Source organism: Oryctolagus cuniculus, chromosome 1 (assembly GCF_964237555.1).
Source record: "Oryctolagus cuniculus chromosome 1, mOryCun1.1, whole genome shotgun sequence".
Taxonomy (NCBI): domain Eukaryota; kingdom Metazoa; phylum Chordata; class Mammalia; order Lagomorpha; family Leporidae; genus Oryctolagus; species Oryctolagus cuniculus.
In genome coordinates this window covers 109,206,665-109,225,853 of record NC_091432.1, presented here as the reverse complement: position 1 = coordinate 109,225,853, position 19,189 = coordinate 109,206,665, and the positions used below count along the sequence as shown (strand labels likewise).

Here is a 19,189-nt window from a genome sequence, read left to right as displayed (position 1 = left end):
CCAAGAAAAAGAATGACTTGTCAGTCTGTGAAGATAATCTCAGAGAGGCAGGCCTTCAGCTATTCTGTTAAGGGAGTTACCAACATATTCAGGTTCCCTATTCCATTCCTTTCATGTAAGCAAAGTCTCTTGGCAACACTATCTTTAAAAAAAAAATGATTAGATATGTAGGTTTACCTTTTATTGTCAATTTTTCAAGAAACAGACTATTGGTGCTCTAGTATAATTGCTTATCCAGTGTCCGGAAGGGTATGGGGTAAAAAGAAGCTGGGAGATCCCAGCTGCAGTATTCTGAATTCTGCTGATGTTTAAGCCATAATTTGTAGAAAAATCTGATGATCAGACATCATGATGAGCATGAACACAGTAAAATGTTCAAGAAAAATTCTGCTATTGGAAGAGACACAGTAGAAAATGAGGATGTATGTAGCACCCACCTCTTTGTGCAGCACATGAGTGCATGCCATTGGGTGCAGCTCACTGGGCTGGACAAGTTTCTGGCACATCAGACACAGCTTACAGGTGGCTGGTGCCTGCAGAACAGAGGCAGGATCACAAGGTAAGGAAACTCTGGGCCTCCTTGCCTTTCATGCCCACGATTCCATCTACTATTTCCAGGACAGGCCACAAGGGCAGAAAGATTTTACACCAAAAGAAATGAGTCCAAGTATAGATTCCTTCCTAAAGTACTGGCCTGTTGCTAGAATGGCTAAAAACAAGCAAGCTGACGAGGTAACATTTTCTTCCTGCACTCCACTGTAAACCCACTCCCTCCTCACCCCCAGCTTTGGCATACTCCAGGTGTTCCAAGAAAAGGAGTCTTACATGTGAAGACCTTCCCGGATATGAAACTTGGGCAGAAGGCAAGAACATTGGGGTACTGATTTGGGCCAGTGGAGCAGGGTACAAGGCCCGGATCCGACCAAGTGGCTGTGGGTAGAAACATTGTCAGAGTAAAGGAAGAGTCTGTGTAACACAGCATATGACAAAAAGAAATCATTTACTTTCCACTCCAACAAAGGAAGAAAGCAGATTAATAACCCTGCTGCAATGCTTCTTCCCACCCCAAATTTTTCTGAAACCTGCCTCTTCCCCAACACCTCAGTAGGCCGAAGTTCTTCCCTAAGAAACTTCTCTTACCTGAGTACTTGCTGCCACCCGCTCGTGTTCTGCCAGCCGTGCAGCTACCAGCTGGATCAGTTCCTCCATGGTCAGGCCTGCCATGGTGGTACGTGCCGTCTTGATCTGCTGGAGAATATTGGTCATCTGGGCCCTAAGAAAGAAAAATGTTGAGAGAGAGTCTATTCTGTATCCATGAAACCTATCCTAAACATTTTTCTAATAAAGATATTTTGATTAATCCTTAAAGACACTTACTTATTGCACTGTGGAAACCGAGTCAGCAGCTTTTCCAGGATCTTCTCCAGTTTGTCTACTGGTTGGGGCCGGGGAGATTCAGTAGAAGCCTTAACACCGCCCAAGCCTGGGGGAGGCGGGATGGAGGCGGCAGGGGGCATGTGTGGACCGTGGGGGCTGACAAGGGAACCCAATCCAGGGCTATTTCTCCCATGGGAGCCAGGAAGGGGTGGGGAAGGCTGGTTGGGCTGGGAAAGGGCAGGGTTCATGATTGGGAAAGATAAGGAACGGGGATCTGCACTGGGCATAACCATGGGCATTGTGACCTGCCCAATGGAGAAGGGCATCCGAGGAGCCAGAGAGGGGTTGGGCTGGAACACCTGAAGCATGAAGTCTGTCTGCAGAAAGGAAGAGGCAGAGGACAAGAGAAAAAGAAGAAAAAGGAGTTTAGGAGGAGCAGCTGCATGGTGCAGTGGTTAACATGCCACTTGGAACGTGCAAATTCCATTCTGGAGTGCCTGGATTTGAGATCTAACTGTTCCCAACTCCAATTTCTTGCTAACGTACACCCTGGGAGGCAGCAAGCAATAGCTCAAGTGATTGGCCATTTACAAAAGGAATCCATACTGAGTTCCCAGCTTCTGGCTTCTGCCTGTCCCTGCCCAGAGTATTGTAGGCATTTGGGTAATGAACAAGCAGGTGGGTGGTCTCTGTCTCTCTGGCTTTCAAGTAATTAAGTTTAAGAAACTAGAGTAGAGGCCGGCGCCGCGGCTCAATAGGCTAATCCTCCACCTAGCGGTGCCGGCACACCGGGTTCTAGTCCCGGTCGGGGTGCCGGATTCTTTCCCAGTTGCTCCTCTTCCAGGCCAGCTCTCTGCTGTGGCCAGGGAGTGCAGTGGAGGATGGCCCAAGTCCTTGGGCCCTGCACCCCATGGGAGACCAGGAGAAGCACCTGGCTCCTGCCTTCGGATCAGCGCGGTGCGCCAGCCACAGCGCACCGGCCGCGGCGGCCATTGGAGGGTGAACCAACGGCAAAGGAAGACCTTTCTCTCTGTCTCTCTCTCACTATCCACTCTGCCTGTAAAAAAAAAAAAAAAAAAAAAAAAAAGAAGAAGAAGAAGAAACCAGAGTAGAAATCAATGAGCAACTCTTGTACAGAAAAGGGATTATTCCATTATCTTCATAAAAAGAACAAGTAGAAGACTCTAGCTCTATCACTAACATAGACCAGTGGAATTCCCAAAGCCAGTTCTCTTACCTCTGATGGGGGTGGAGGCAAAGTGGGAGTAGGGATTTGAGGAAGGCTGCTCAGTTTGGCTCCATTCCTCACTAGCTGAATATGACTATTAAACTGGTCCTGGGCAGAAAAGACAAAAAGAAAAGAAAGTATTATCCTTTATTGCTGAGCTAGTGAGCCTCTCTAGAGGCTTTCCATTATCAAGGAAAAAAGAGAAGGGGGCAGGGCAGGCCCAACAGCAATGCAAAAATAAATAAATAAATAAAAATAAAAAAGCTACCATCTCCCCTTCACCAGAAGTGTTTAAGCACAAACTAACACTGACCAAATGGTCACCCATTACTACACATACCCGAACATTCTTTTTCATTATCCTAACTCCATTCAGTCTCGTCTCCCACTCCTGTTTGGAACGAACTGTCTCCAGTGTTGGAGGAGTTGACCTTTCAAGAAACCAATAGAAATTTACAGAATTAAAAGAGGCCCAATTCCTACTTCTCTGATACCAAAACAGTAGTTAGCTAATGAACTTCTAAGAACAGGTAGGAGCAGGTGCAGAAGCCCAAGATTCTAAGTCACCTGCCTCCCTTAACCATATCATTTTTTTAAAAATTTATTTATTTATTTGAAAGTCAGAGTTACAGAGAGAGAAAAGGAGAGGTAGAGAGAGAGATAAGTGTTCCATCCACTGTTTCACTCCCCAATTGGCCACTTCTTCGGGTCTCCCACGTGGGTGCAGGGGCCCAAGGACTTGGGTCATCTTCTATTGTTTTCCCAGGGCATAGCAGAGAGCTGGATCAGAAGTGGAGCAGCCGGGACTCAAACTGGTGCCCATATGGGATGCCAGCACTGCAGGCAGCGGCTTTACTCACTATGCCACAATGCCAGCCATTTAACTGTATCATCTTTAATGGCAGTTATTCAATAAAGAGGACCAACCACAGAGAGAGGGATTTTGTCTGCCTGAACATGCCACAGAAGTCTTCCAAATTCTATGACAGAAAAAAGAAAAATGACTACCTAAGAAACAAACCTCCATGACTGAGGCTATGCTTTGATAGCTCAACATGTTGTTTATTAATGGAAATAATACAATAAAGGTGCAAACCTATAATACTGTAGAAGGGAAGTTAAAGAGTGAGGAAAAGTTTCTAACATGGGAAGAGAAATCACTGAGCAATTACTACACACAAATATAGCCTTAGAGTTCCTGAAGAAAGAATGACTATCATGGCCAGCACCGTGGCTCACTAGGCTAATCCTCTGCCTGTGGTGCCGGCACCCCGGGTTCTAGTCCCGATTGGGGCGCTATATTCTATCCCGGTTGCTCCTCTTCCAGTCCAGCTCTCTGCTGTGGCCCGGGAAGGCAGTGGAGGATGGCCCAAGTGCTTGGGCTCCTGGCTTCGGATCGGTGCAGTGCACCGGCCGTAGCATTTGGGGGGTGAATGGAAGGAAGACCTTTTTCTCTAACTCTGCCTGTCAAAAAAAAAAAAAAGAATGACTATCAGATTTGGTGGTCTAAGGGTTCAAAAGCCTAAAAAACATATACAGACTTCAGGACCACTAACACCTTGGAATGGAAAGGTACTAGGGCTGGTGTTGTGGCAGTCACGCAGGGAGAGGCTTAGAATGGAAGCAGGGAGAGTCATTAGGAAGCTCGTACAGGAATCCAGGTAAGAGATAACAGTAGCCCTGAGTGTGGTAGAAAGGTGATAAGAAGCAGACTTTGGGTAGATTTTGAAGAGACAGCAGGACCTGCTGATAAAGGATTGAGGGACAAAGATTGTGAAAATAATGAAATGAAAAACCCTCATAAATTCTTGGATGAGCAACTATTAAATGATGGAGAGATGGGGAAGGCTAGAAGAGGAACAAGTTTGGAAGGAAATTTAAGAATTCTGTAGTGTGGGTTCAGCAATGTGGCATAGTGGGTAAAGCTGCCGCCTGAAGTGCTGGCATCCCATATGGACACCAATTTGAGTCCTGGCTGCTTTACTTCCGATCCAGCTCTCTGCTACTGTGCCTGGGAAAGCAGCAGAGGATGGCCCAAGCACTTGTGCCCAAGAATCCACATGGGAGACCGGGAAGAAGCCCCTGGCTCCTGGTTTCAGATTGGCCCAGCTCTGGCCGTTGTGGCCATTTGGGGAATGAACCAGTGGATGGAAGATTTTCTCTCTCTGTCTCTCTCTCTCTGCTTCTGTATAACTCTGCCTTTCAAATAAACAAATAAATCTTAAAAAAAAAAATTCTGTAGTATGTGGCTGGCCCTATGGTGCAGTGGGTTAAGCTGCCACTTGCATCCCCTATCAGAATGCCATTCTGAGTACCAGCTGTTCCACTTCTGATCCAGCCTCCTACTAAGTCACCTGGGAAGGCAGAGAATGATGTCCCAAGTACTTGAGCCTTTGCCACCCATGTGGGAAACAAGGAAGGAGTTTCTTATTCCTGGCTTTGGTCTGGCCCAGACTCAGCTGTTGTGGCCATTAGTGGAGTGAACCAGTGGATGGAAGATCAATCTTTCTATTTCTGTCTCTCCCTGTCTCTATCACTTTGCCTTTCAAATAACTAAATAATCTTAAAAAAAAAAAAAAAAAAAAAAAAGATGGGAAGGTACTCACTTGAGGTAAGTAAGATGCAGTTCTGCCTCCTTTTCTGCTTCTTCTAGTTTCAATACCAGCAATTCTTTCCGGCTCTCTAGTGATAAGATCTAAGGGAACCACACACACACAAATACTTTATTAATTTCACATATACAAAGCTATCTCTACATAGTTAACACAAATGCTTACTGGCTTTTCTTTACATCTAAAATATATACCACCTGGAAGCCCAAGATGAAAGCTTTCAAGACATCAGCTCTTCTTACCTCTGCCTTCCAGGCCCGCTCTGTCTCTTCCATAATGTTCCGATTTATTTCACCATCCTGATTCTTGAGTCTATCCAGTTCCATTTCCCACACCTCTCTGTAAAAAGAAACCAACTTGGTCTGCCAGGTCTGTTACAAGAAGTCTTTAAGTAGTAACTATAAAGTGGTCTACAATTACATAAAGGCCCTACATATGGAAGCACAAACGTTCACATCTCCACTTGCTAAAACAAGGTTACCTACAGCAGGAAAAAAAGTGTATCTTAAAAAGAAATAAAACCCTCACTGAAGGCAGAATGCTCATCTTTGTTGCTCATTATAGCATTTCTCTGATTTCTCACCTGTCTTCTAGTATGGGCCCTAAAGAAGGCAGAAACAAAGTCTATTTAATACTCATCTCTAATTCAGTATTTACCAATTCACTACCAAACAGGTACTGGCTTATGCGTTTCAGATTTTCTTAGCTATAGTAAACATTCTTCAAAAGCAAAAAATGCTTTCTCCATGCCCAGGACTTCTCATTTTCACTGATTTCCTCTCTTCTTACACACTCCCATCCCCATCTCTGTAGTGCAATATTCACACTTCACATTCAAGGTTGGAGTGGTCAACTATCCCAGTATGCCCAGTACTAAGGGATTTTCATAGGATGTGGGAATTTTTTTTTCTTTTTTTTGACAGGCAGAGTGGACAGTGAGAGAGAGAGAGAGAGAGAAAGGTCTTCCTTTTTCCGTTTGTTCACCCCCCAATGGCCACTGCGGTGCTTCTCCTGGTCTCCCATGCGGGTGCAGGGCCCAAGCACTTGGGCCATCCTCTGCTGCACTCCTGGGCCACAGCGGAGAGCTGGACTGGAAGAGGAGCAACCGCGACAGAATCCGGCACCCTGACTGGGACTAGAACCCGGTGTGCCGGCGCCGCAGGTGGAGGATTAGCCTAGTGAGCCACGGCGCCAGCCGGATGTGGGACTTTCTGTGAATGGGACAAGGTGATCACCCTACTCAGAACTGAAGAGGCCATTAAGGAATACAGCCAGCCAAAAGTCCTTATATTAGTCTTGACTATAGTAAGTTTTATAGCTAAAAGCATAGGTTACCCAGATCAGTGGGCAGAAGGGCATAAAAATGTTTATTTTCACTGAATTTTAAAAAAGGTAAAAATACGGGCTAGTGCTGTGACAGTGGATTAAAGCTCTGGCCTGCAGCGCCGGCATCCCATATGAGTGCTGGTTCAAGTCCCAGCTGCTCTATTTCCGATATAGCCCTCTGCTATGGTCTGGGAAAGCAGCAGAAGATGGCCCAAGTCCTTGGGCCCCTGCACCTGCATGGGAGACCCAGAAAATGCTCCTAGCTCCTGGTTTTGGAACAGCTCAGCTCTGGCCATTGCAGTCATCTGGGGAGTGAACCAGCGGATGGAAGACCTCTCTCTCCGGCTCTACCTCTCTCTGTAATTCTTTCAAATAAATAAAATAAATCTTTTAAAAAAAGGTAAAAATAGGAATAATAGCTTGAAAAAGAGTACATCCTAAGAGAAATGTTCCCTTCTTTCTTCAGTGAGAAAAATTTTATTCCCCCTCTGCTCTTTTGGTACCCTTATATACACGAAAAAGCGTAATTCACCTACCAGAAGTTTCTGAGGCCCCTTCTACTCTCATATTCTTGCTTTTGACCCAATTTCTGAGCATTTCTGCTCTCTATTTCATAGATTCAGGGGTGTGTTTTGTGTTACACATTCATTCATTCATTCACACACATTCATTCATTCATTGTCATAAGTCTGCCCACAACTGACAAGGTCTATTTAGCTAATAGAAATGAGTAGCTGGGCATTTTCTTTCGCTCTCCATATATTCTCCTCCCCAAATTAACTTCTTGTCAGAGGAAAAATTCTCTAATAGTTCTTTAGAAAAAGGTTTAAATGTGGGGTCGGCACTGTAGCGCAACAGGTTAAACCCCAGCCTACAGCACCGGCATCCCAGATGAGCACCTATTTGAGTCCCGGCTGCTCCACTTCCAATCCAGCTCCTTGCTAATGTACCTGGGAAAGCAATAGAGGATGGCTCAAGTGCTTGGGTCCCTGCACCCACACAGGAGACCTGAAGGAAGCTCCTGGCTCCTGGCTTTGGATTGGCTCAACTTTGGCTGTTGCAGCCATTTGGGGAGTAAACCAGCAGATGGAAGACTTCTATCTCTATCTCTATCAATCTCTGTAAATCTTTCAAATAAATAAAATAAACCTTTTTTTTAAAAAAAAGTGTCAATGTAGCTGTGTTTTCCTGCTATGACACATAATCCTGAAGTTTCAAAATACATCAGTCAGGATCCTCTTACCACAATATGTGAAACACGTTGGTGAGTTCATCAATAATCCATCTATTTACTCTCTGACAATGGGATAATTGTAGGAAAAAATGAGAGTTGTCTTCTGTGATTGAAGTTATGCTTGAAGATGATAAATGTCCACTAACACCCCTAACTTTCAGAAAATACATTGGTCAACTAGAAATATGCACTTACATTAGAAAAACCCTACCTGTATCTATCCCTTCCACTGAAACCTTTTCTCTAAAAATTTCCAACCAGGGGCCAGCGCTGTGGTGTAGAAGGTTAAGCCTCCGCCTGCAGTATTGGCATCCCATATGAGCACTGGTTCAAATCCCAGCTGCTCCACTTCCAATCTTTCTCCCTGCTAGTGCATCTGGGAAAGCAGGAGAAGTCCTTGGGCCACTGCACCCACGTGGGAGACCCGGAAGAAGCTCCTGCCTCCTGGCTTTGGATGGGCTCAGCTCTGGCTATTGAGGCCATCTGGGGAGTAAACCAGGTAATGGAAGACCTCTTTCTCACTCTGCCTCTCTGTCACTCTGCCTTTCAAATAAATAAATAAATCTTAAAAAAAAGATTTATTTATTTAAAAGGCAGAGTGACATAAGAAAAGGAAAGACAGAGAGAGAGAGAGAGAGAGAGAGAGAGAGAGAGAATCTTCCATCAGCTGGTTCACTCCCCAAATCCCTGCAAACAGCCATGGCTGGACCGGGCAGAAATCAGGAACTCTGTCCAAGTCTCCCTGATAAGTGGTCAGAACTAAAGGACTACATCTTCTGTCTCCCAGGTACATTGGCAGGAGGCTGATCAGAAGCAGAGGCAGAACTCTGATATACGACGTGAGCATCCCAAGCAGTGGTTTAACCTGCTGTGCCACAACACCAGCCTCAGCAATTACCACTGAAGAACAGATACATCTTTCCACATAATCAAACAACACCATAATAAACTCAAAGCATCTAACAGATACAATATTATTGCAACATATAATACATATTCAAATTTTCCCAATTACTCCAAAAATGTCCTGCACTATTTTTTTCATCTAATCCAAGATTAAACCAAAGATCATGCATTGTACCTGATGGTCATGTTTCCTCCTTAACTTTTTTTTTTTTTTTTTTTTTTTTTTTGACAGGCAGAGTGGACAGTGAGAGAGAGAGACAGAGAGAAAGGTCTTTCTTTGCCCTTGGTTCACCCTCCAATGGCCGCCCCGGCCGGCGCACTGCGGCCGGCGCACCGCGCTGATCCGATGGCAGGTACTTATCCTGGTCTCCCCTGGGGTGCAGGGCCCAAGGACTTGGGCCATCCTCCACTGCACTCCCTGGCCACAGCAGAGAGCTGGCCTGGAAGAGGGGCAACCGGGACAGAATCCGGCGCCCTGACCAGGACTAGAACCTGGTGTGCTGGTGCGACAAGGCGGAGGATTAGCCTAGTGAGCCGCGGCGCCGGCCTCCTCCTTAACTTTTATAACTATCTGCCTTTCTAGATGCATTCATGCCACCACTACCATAGTATCAGTATGTACTTCGTAATTATCTTTCTCTCCTAATAAACAATCAGCTCCAGGGCCGGTGCTGTGGCGTAGTGGGTAAAGCCACCGCCTGTGGTGCTGGCATCCCATATGGATGCTGGTTCAAGTCCCGGCCGCTCCACTTCTGATCCAGCCCTCTGCTGTGGCCTGGTGGGACAGTGGAGGATGGGCCATGTCCGTGGGCCCCTGTACCTGTGTGGGAGACCTGGAAGAAGCTCCTGGCTCCTGGCTTTGGATCAGCTCAGCTCCAGCTGTTGCAGCCACTTGGGGAGTGAACCAGAGGATAGAAGACCTCTCTTTCTCTCTGCCTCTCTGTAACTCTGTCTTGCAAATAAATAAATCTTTAAATAAATAAACAAAATAATTAGCTCCTCGAGTGTGGGAAGCAAACTGGACTGGACTGAGTTACTGGAATTAAGACTTATTCTATGCATCTGCTCTCCCACAATATGGCGCTGGGAGAGAAGTAAACAGCTTCCGCACAGCTGCCTCCAGTTCAACCAATAAACTGTAGGACTTGCTCCTGATTGGAGAGCAGCGTACTCGGCGTGTGGGCAGCTGAGTTGGGATTGGCGGAGGAGGACTATAAAGGAGGAGAGAGACGGCATGCACCAGGGAACATCTAAGGGGAACATCTAAGGGGAACACCTGTGCAGCCCCCGAGAAAGCCGGCCGGCGGTGTGCCGCTCCCCTGCGGAAGTGGGGAATGTGGCCAGGGGGAACTGCCCTTCCACGGAGGTGGAAGGGATAGTAGCCAACCCGGGAAGAACCAGCAGCAAACCCGGGGAGGGCCGAGCAGACGAAAGAACAGCGCAGGGTCCTGTGTCGTTCCTCCACGAAGAGGGGGAGCGACATAATGGTGCCGTGACTCGGATAGGAAACCTAGGACGGATATGAAACTTAGGAGGGAAGAAACAGGAAGAACTGGGAAAATATCGGAGAGACTAGCAAACAGCCTAGGGAAAAGCCGGACGAAAAAGGTGCTGGAAGAAGCTATTGAAAGCCTAGGCATAGACTCGGATACGGACTACGGGGGGAAGCTGGGAGAAATCTCTAAGGTCGAAAGCGAAAGTGAAAGCTAGAACAAACAGACTCGGACGCGGACTGTGGGGAGAGGCCAGGAGAAATGAGGGAGGAATATTGTTGGAAGAAAACTTAGGGAAACATACCGGGTAGAGAAAAGTGTTAGGGAAATTGAAGCCGCGGGGGGCAGGCCGAGGCTGAAACGAAAGCCACTTTGGGATTCTCAAGTTAGCCCGGGAATGGGGGGCGAAAAGTTGAAACCAGAAGCTGAAACGTAAGCCTGGTTGGGATCCGTCTGATTAGCCCGGGGAGCAAAGGACGGGAAGCCAAACCGTGGGGCGGAGACGTAAGCTGGGTTGAATTCGCCAGGCTAGCCCGGGGAACTTAGATTGAATGCTAGTGGCGGACACGTAAGCTACGCTGTGTGACTCGCGGAGGCTGCCGTGCGCAGAGAGAGCGTGCGGGGCACAAGTAGATAGGGAACGGGGCTGGCGCGAGGCCGTGGTTCAGACGCGAAAGGGTTAAGTGCGTAACCGCGGAGTGTGCGCGCAAAGCCGAGCCCCGCGCAGATGAGAGAGGCGCGGGCTGAAGCGGCTCAGAGCCGGCGGGGCGCCGAGAAGCAGCCTCGGGGCGGAGCCCGCTGGCGGGGCGAGGCGCCGGGAAGCCGCGCGGAGCCGTGAAGCTGCCGGCAGGGCGAGGCGCCGGGAAGCTGCAGGGATAAGAGAAATAGAAGTTTAGAAGCAAAGTGAGAGAAATACGAATGTTGGCAGACAGAAGTAAAATGGGAGAGATAGGAATGCCCGGAGATAGAGAAATAGAGAAAGAGAAAGGCCTCCCCACAACACAGCAATGTGAGAGCTTGGATTCGGTCTGCCTGATTAAGTGAGGCGATGAGCACCTGCGGCGGCTAGCAGCTTATGCGCCGCAGGTCACCGAAGACAGGCACGAATTAACATCAGTAAGGCTTCCCCACAATACAACAATTAGGAGGCTTGGATTCGGTCTGCCTGATTAAGGCGGTAAGCACCAGCAAGCAGCTCGACCAGAGTATGAGCTGCAGGTCACCGAAGATAGGCATGAACCAACACTAATAAGTCTCCCCCACAATACGGCAATGAGAAAGCTTGGATTCGGTCTGCCTGATTAAGGCGGTAAGCGCCAGCAGGCGGCTCGACCAAAGTATGAGCCGCAGGTCACCGAACACAGGCACGCATCAGCGCCTAAAAACCTCCTCACAACATGGCAAAGAGAGGACCCGGATTCGGTTTGCCTGATTGATAGGACTTGTAAGAACCTGTGGCAACTCTAGCAAGTAGAGCAGAGTGTGTGCCGCGGGACACCGAAGACAGGCGCGTATCAACGCCAAAAAATAAAAAGAAAGGGGGATCTGTGGGGAGCAAACTGGACTGGACTGAGTTACTGGAATTAAGACTTATTCTATGCATCTGCTCTCCCACAATATGGCGCTGGGAGAGAAGTAAACAGCTTCCGCACAGCTGCCTCCAGTTCAACCAATAAACTGTAGGACTTGCTCCTGATTGGAGAGCAGCGTACTCGGCGTGTGGGCAGCTGAGTTGGGATTGGCGGAGGAGGACTATAAAGGAGGAGAGAGACGGCATGCACCAGGGAACATCTAAGGGGAACATCTAAGGGGAACACCTGTGCAGCCCCCGAGAAAGCCGGCCGGCGGTGTGCCGCTCCCCTGCGGAAGTGGGGAATGTGGCCAGGGGGAACTGCCCTTCCACGGAGGTGGAAGGGATAGTAGCCAACCCGGGAAGAACCAGCAGCAAACCCGGGGAGGGCCGAGCAGACGAAAGAACAGCGCAGGATCCTGTGTCGTTCCTCCACGAAGAGGGGGAGCGACACTCGAGGACTTTTTATTCTCCAGGCCCAAAACACCTGGCTCATAGGACTCAATAAATGTTGGCTGAGTGAATGAAACAAAGAGCTATGAACAAGAGATCTGACAGTTACGGACCAAATCGTGTACCTCTAAATACACATGTGGAAGCTCTAACTTCAACTGTAGATGGGGATAGGGCCTCGAAGGAGGCAAATAAAGTTAAATGTGATCATAAGGATAGGGACCTAATCCAATAGGACAGCTGTCCTACAGGAAGAAGAGACATCAGTATTATGTGGACACAGAGAAGGCCATGGTGAGAGCAGTCACGCGCAAGTCAGGAAGAGGGGCCTCACCAAAAAGAAAACCTACATGCAGCTTCCAGAACTATGAGAAAACAAATTTCTGTTGTTAGTCTGTGGTACTCTGTTGTAGCAGTCCCAGGTGTTTAACACAATGATCAAAATCTCTGCCCACAGTTCCTGTGGATGATGGAACACTAAGGTAAACCTACATGACTGCTACAACAGACTCACAGAACACCTATTCTTCCTGCTTCTTGAAAAATGAACCCTACATTTAACAGAAAAAATGACAAAACATTTCTAATGCTTATGATATACATTAAAAAAAAAGCCAGGGCAGGCATTTGGCATAGCAGTTAAGACATTTGGCATTCCACATCAAAGGGCCTGGGTTTGACACTGGCTCCAATTCCTGATTCTAGATTCCTGCTAATGCAAACTCTGGAAGGCAGAGGTGATGGTGATAGCTACAGTGGTTTGATCCCTGCCATCCCCACTGGAGACCTAGATGGAGCTCCTGGGTGGCAGCTTTGGCCAGACTCTGTCCTGGCTGCTGCAGGCATTTGGGGAGAGAACCGACAGGTAATTTCTCTCTCTCTCTCTCTCTCTCTCTCTCTCTCTTTCCGTGTGTGTGTGTGTGTGTGTGTGTATGCATACATGCCTACCTGCCTACCTTTCAAATGAATAAATTTTTTAAAAACCAAACTGGATTTCCAAGACCTTGTGAAGCACAGCAAAACTGCTAGTGAAAATCAGTATTGGTAGCTATTTAATCAGACAGACAGGAACATTCAAAGAACATGTTTCACAGGGCCTTGAATAAAATTACAGACTCATTTCCCTAACTGCTGCTCCTTAAGATATCTGCTGCGGGGCTGGCACTGTGGTGCAAGAGGTTAACGCCCTGGCCTGAAGTGCCGGCATCCCATTTAGGCGCCAGTTCAAGACCCGGCTACTCCACTTCTGATCCAGCTCTCTGCTATGGCCCAGGAAAACAGTGGAGGATGGCCCAAGTCCTTGGCCTTCTGCACTCACGTGGGAGACCCGGAAGAAGCTCCTGGCTCCTGACTGGCTCAGCTCTGGCCATTGTGGCCAATTGGGGAGTGAACCAGCAGATGGAAGACTTTTTTTTCTCTCTCTCTCTCCTCTCTCTGTGTTTTCTTTCAAATAAATAAATCTTAAAAAAAGGATATCTGCCGCTAAGCTGGTATCTGTATGCCATGCCTCACCTTCCCCACACAGACTATGAAGTTGATGGCAGGGGGCTATGTTGCTGTGGGCAGTGGCACTTGTCTTTCTTCTTTTTCTTCTTCTTCTTTTTTTTTTTTGACAGGCAGAGTGGACAGTGAGAGAGAGAGACAGAGAGAGAAAGGTCTTCCTTTTGCCATTGGTTCACCCTCCAATGGCCGCCGCGGCCGGCGCATCGCGCTGATCCGAAGCCAGAAGCCAGGTGCTTCTCCTGGTCTCCCATGCAGGTGCAGGGCCCAAGCACTTGGGCCATCCTCCACTGCACTCCCTGGCCACAGCAGAGTGCTGGCCTGGAAGAAGGGCAACCGGGACAGAATCCGGCACCCCAACCGGGACTAGAATCTGGTGTGCCGGCACCACAAGGGCGGAGGATTAGCCTAGTGAGCCGCAGCGCCGGCCCGGTGCTTGTCCTAATGGTGATCAATGACTGGGATAGTGTTCTGCTCCGAGTACACTCTTCGTAAGTGCTGAAAAATTACCATCATAGACAACTGACCCATCTTCTAATCACTAGTGTCACTAATTCTCATCAGAACAAGTGACCGGTCCTTAGGCTCTCTCCCACACATTCCTTCCCGTGTTGAAATTCCACAGTTATTATCTTTCAGACATGGGAAATGATTCAGTAAATGAGCTTGTTACTCTTCACCTAGCATTCTAACACATTAGCAAAAGTCAATATTTTCCTGATAATTAAAAATTCATTTTAGTAGAATTTAAATAAAATGACCACAATATTCACAGCACTTTGGTTTCCAAACAGCTCATTTTAAGAAACTTGGAAAATTGAGAATCTAACTAAATTCTATACCTATCCTGCTCTTTTTTTTTTTTTTAAAGATTTATTATTTATTTATTTGAAAGGCAAAGTTACAAAGAGAAAGGGATCCCTAAGACAGAGAAAGATCTTCCATCTGCTGGTTCACTCCCCAAATGGCCCCAACAGCCAGGGCTATACCAGGCCAAAGCCAGGAGTCAGGAGCTTCTTCTAGGTTTCCCACATAGGTTCAGGGGTCCAAGTACTTGGGCTACCTTCCAAAATGTTAATGGAGTTCATTGCTTGAACTTCTAAAAAAATTGTTATAAAGCAATTAAAACAGGTGTTAGATGCATATCAAAATCTTGATCATACTTGGGACTCAACAATTAACTGCTATCATTTCAAGGTAGTAATAAATCTGAAATTATTTCACAAAGTCCTACATGGGGTACTGAGGAAGCTAAAGTCATTGGACAGTTTTCACTGGGGGATTTGTTTTCAAATAAAAATCAGACCACCAGAAAAGAACCTGAAAGCACAAATGGGATTGGCACCTATGTGTACACACACACATGCAGAGGTTTTATTCTTAACATCATTTACCTTCTGCCCTTCTCACAAAGCTTCTCAATTTCAGCTTTCAGATCCTGCTCCTTCTGCAAAAACTCCTTCTTCTCTTTCTCTATCTTCTTCTTTGTTTCTTCTCGTTTTATTGTCACATCCTGAATCGCCTTTAGTATCTCCTGAATCCCACACAATTACAGACACAAACAAAAAAGGCATTAAGTTAGTTCTTCTGATCTACAGATTACTTTGAGCTATCACAAATTCATATACTGACTTTAGTGAATTCAAACTGAATTGAAAGAATCGGTTGATGAGTAGCTCTAAAAGCCAGACCTAAGGGAAAAAGTTACAGTAACATAGATTTCAACTCAACAGGAGAAAGAATTTCTAATAATCACAACTGTTTAAAAATGGAATATGCTGCCTTGTGAAGCAGAAAGTTCTCCATTACAGGTGCTGAAATAAAGGCTGAATGAAACACCTGTCAAGAATGCTGAGAAAAGCAACCCTGTAGCAGGTGGGAGTTTGTTACATTCAACAAATATGTTCTTGTTTTGTTTTGTTACAGTTCTACTACATTGTGTGTAGTGGATTTTCCTTCATTTGTATTCTTACAACTTAACAATAAATATGTATGTGTGTGTGTGTGTGTACATATACAAAAAATAAGTCAAACAGGGACAGGAATTGGGCCTTGTGATTAAGCTGTCAGTTAAGATGTTTGCATCCCATATCGGAGTACCCAGGTTTGAGTCCTATCTCAGCTCCCAATTCCAGTCCCCTGTTAATATACACCTGGGAGGCAGTAGTGATGGCTCAAGGAGTTGGGTTCCAGCCACCTATGTGGGAGACCTGGGTTGATTCCAGCTCTTGGCTATTGCCTGACCAAGCCCCAGGCACTGCAGGCACTTGGACTGCATGAGCAGATAGCAGATTTCTATCTGTCTTTCAAATAAGTAAGTAAATACTTAAAAAAAAAAAAAGTTAAGGTTAATGTTGTGGCATAGTGGGTAAAGCTGCCACTCGGGATCCTAGTATCCCATATAGGCAGTGGTTCATGTCCTGGCTATTCCACTTCCAATCCAGCTCCCTGCTAATGGTCTGGGGAGGCAACAGAAGATGGCTAGGATGTCTGGGCCCCAGCCACCCACATAGGAGACCTGGATTGAGTTCTGGGATCCTGGCTTTCACATGGCCCAACACTGGCCATTGCAGCCATCTAAGGAGTGAACCAGGGGATGAAAAATCAATCTCTCCCTCTCTGTCTCTACCTTTCTCTGTAAATCTTTCAAAAATCAATGTCTTTTTAAAAAAATGTAAAAATTAAAAAAAAATTAAGTTAAATAACACAAAGTTTATAAGATTAAGTTACCCTTGATTTCACAAAACTTCCATCCATAAAGTAATCAATGTCTTAAATGCATTGTGCTACCCTTTCATGTCTTTCTCATAAAAACACATGTATAAGGGAGTCTTCAAAGTGCTCACTGAAAGTACATGTAGTTTTTTAAAAGATTTATTTTTATTTATTTGAAAGGCAGAGTGAGAGAGAGAGAGAGAGAGAGAGCGCGCTTCTATCTGCTGGTTCACTCCCCAGATGACCACAACTGCTGGGGCTGGACCTGGCCAAACCAAGCACCTGGAACTCCACCTGAGTCTCCCATGTGGGTAGCAGGGGCCCAAGTACTTGGGTCATCTTCCACTACTTTCCCAGGTACATAGGAAAGTTAAGCAGCTGAGGCTTGAATCGGCACCCATATGGGATACCAGTGGCATTACAGGCAGCACCTTAACCCACTGTGCCACAACGCTGGCCCTGAAAAACACATATTATGAAAAAATAATGTATAGGTTTCAAATTTTTGTACCAAAATAAACTTGTCTTTTCATCTCTTTTTCCAAGGGTGCTTTTTGAAGTACCCTTGAATACTTAGGTAAATCTGACTTATTACTTTGTATTTCATTTCTCAAAAATATTAGAACATCTTCTGTACATTATCTGCATCATGCTTTTTCTCATTCGTACACACTACAGCAATAAATACAGACACAGCTCAAGAACAGCTGCATAGGGCAGGCATTTGGCACAGTGGTTAAGGTGCATGGGATGCCAGTATCCTGTATTTGAGTGCCCGGTTTGAGTTCCAGCTCTACTTCTAATTTCAGTTTCCTGCTAATTCACATGCTAAGGAGGCAGATTTTGGCTCAAGTATTTGGGTCCCTGCCATTCATGTAGGAAACCCAGACGGAGTTCCTGGCTCCTGATTTCAGCCTGGCCCCATCCTAGCTATAACGGGCATTTGGAGAGTGAGACAGCAGATGGAAGATTCCTGACTCTTTCTGCTTGCTTTTTTTTTTTTTTTTTTTTCTTTCTGAAGCTTTGTTTATTTGAAAGGCAGAGATACAGAGAGAGAAGGAAGAGAGAGAGAGGTCAAGATCTGCCATCCACTGGTTTACTCCCCAAATGACCACAATTGCTAGGGATTGGCCAGGCCAAAGCCAAGAGCCAGGAGCTTCTTCTGGGTTTCCCATGTGGGTGCAGGGGCCCTAGTACATGGGCATTCCCCTGCTGCTTTTCCCAGGTGCATTAGCAGGGAACTGGATAGGAATTGGAGAAGCCAGGACTCGAACCGACACCCTTATGGGATGCCAGCACTGCAAGCAAAGGTTTAACCTTCTACACCACAGCACCGGCCGCAATCTTTCTGTCTTTCAAATAAAATAAATGCTAAACAAATACATTCTCTTAAAAAAAAGATAAATATGATATCATATATCTAATTTTTCCAACCATTCTTTGCTAAAATTCCATCAAACTGATTCCAATGTTTTTATAATTACACTTCTACTCTATTCCAATTTTAAGATTCATTTATTTTATTTTGAAAGTCAAAGTTACAGAAAGAGAAGGAGAGACGGAGAGGTCTTCCATCCATTGGCTCGCCCCCCCAGATAGTCACAACAGCCAACACTGGGCCAATACTACAAAAAAAGAAATTATTCATTTATTAAAGAGAGATAGCAAGAACTCTCATCTGCTGGTTTATTGTACAAATACCCATGATGGCACTGCACTGGGAGGCTCAGCCAGAAGCCAAGAATTTAATCCAGGTCTCCCATATGGGTGTCGGGTACCCAATCACTTGCGCCAATACCTGCTACCACCTAGGGTCTACATTAGCAGAAGCTGGAGTCAGGAATCAAATCCAGGCACTACACTCTGGGACATGAGTGTGTTAACTGCTAGGCTAAATGCCAGCTCCCGAGCTACTTTTCATATATTTCTGATTTGCTTTTCCTCTTCTGTGAATTTGTTTATAACTGTGATTAGCAAAGTAACACACCCCCACCCCAAGATGTCCACAATCTAAGCTCCGGAATTTGTAAATAAGTTACTTTCCATGACAAAAGGGACTTTGGAGATGTTATTAGGAGAAAAGCACAAGATGGGGAGATTATCCTGGGTTATCTAGTGAGGGCCAATCTAATCACATGAATCCTTAAAGGTAGAGAATTATTTCCAGTTGAGTTCAGAGCAAGATGTGATTAGCGAAGAAGTCAGACAGATACAATGCTGCCGGTTTTAAAGATGAAGGAAGGGGACCATAAGTCAAGTAATGCAGATGACCTCTAAAGCAAGGGTGGGAAACTTCTTTTCTGCCAAGGGCCATTTGGATACTTACAGCATCATTCATTGGCCAGACAAGGTTATCAACTTAAAAATTAGCCTGGTAGGGGCTGGCACTGTGGCTTAGAGGGTGAAGCCACCACCTGCAGTGCCAGAATCCCATATAGGTGCTGGTTTGAGTCCTGGCTGCTCCACCTCTGGTCCAGCTCTCTGCTATGGCCTAGGAAAGCAGTGGAAGTTGGCCCAAATCCTTGGGACCCTGCACTTGTGTGGGGGACCCAGAAGATGCTCCAGGATCCTGGCTTCAGATCAGGCCAGTTCCTGCCATTATGGCCATTTTGGGAGTGAACCAGCTGATGGACGACCTTTCGCTTTCTCTATCTCTGCCTCTGTTAACTCTGCCTTTCAAATAAATAAATAAATCTTTAAAACAGAATTAGCCTGTTAGGAGTCAGCATTGAGGTGCAGGTTAAGCTACTGCTTGCACCACCAATATCCCATATG

General features: G+C 46.2%; 1 protein-coding gene across 10 annotated transcripts in view; it reads right to left on the bottom strand.

Moving 5' to 3' along the window:
* RNF214 (ring finger protein 214) overlaps positions 1 to 19,189 on the bottom strand; it is a 47,235-nt gene that overhangs the window by 8,305 nt on the left and 19,741 nt on the right. For 7 of the 10 annotated variants that reach the window (XM_051848915.2, XM_051848938.2, XM_051848941.2 and 4 more), the window contains 9 exons: positions 15,094 to 15,233; positions 5,460 to 5,556; positions 5,212 to 5,300; positions 2,946 to 3,036; positions 2,615 to 2,713; positions 1,378 to 1,754; positions 1,141 to 1,273; positions 826 to 930; positions 438 to 533 (listed from right to left, as the gene is read on the bottom strand). In XM_051848915.2, coding sequence (XP_051704875.1) covers positions 438 to 533; positions 826 to 930; positions 1,141 to 1,273; positions 1,378 to 1,754; positions 2,615 to 2,713; positions 2,946 to 3,036; positions 5,212 to 5,300; positions 5,460 to 5,556; positions 15,094 to 15,233 — 1,227 coding nt within the window. The remainder of the gene's footprint in view (positions 1 to 437; positions 534 to 825; positions 931 to 1,140; positions 1,274 to 1,377; positions 1,755 to 2,614; positions 2,714 to 2,945; positions 3,037 to 5,211; positions 5,301 to 5,459; positions 5,557 to 15,093; positions 15,234 to 19,189) is intronic. The other 3 variants (XM_051848933.2, XM_051848947.2, XM_070078733.1) reach the window with 1 other exon arrangement.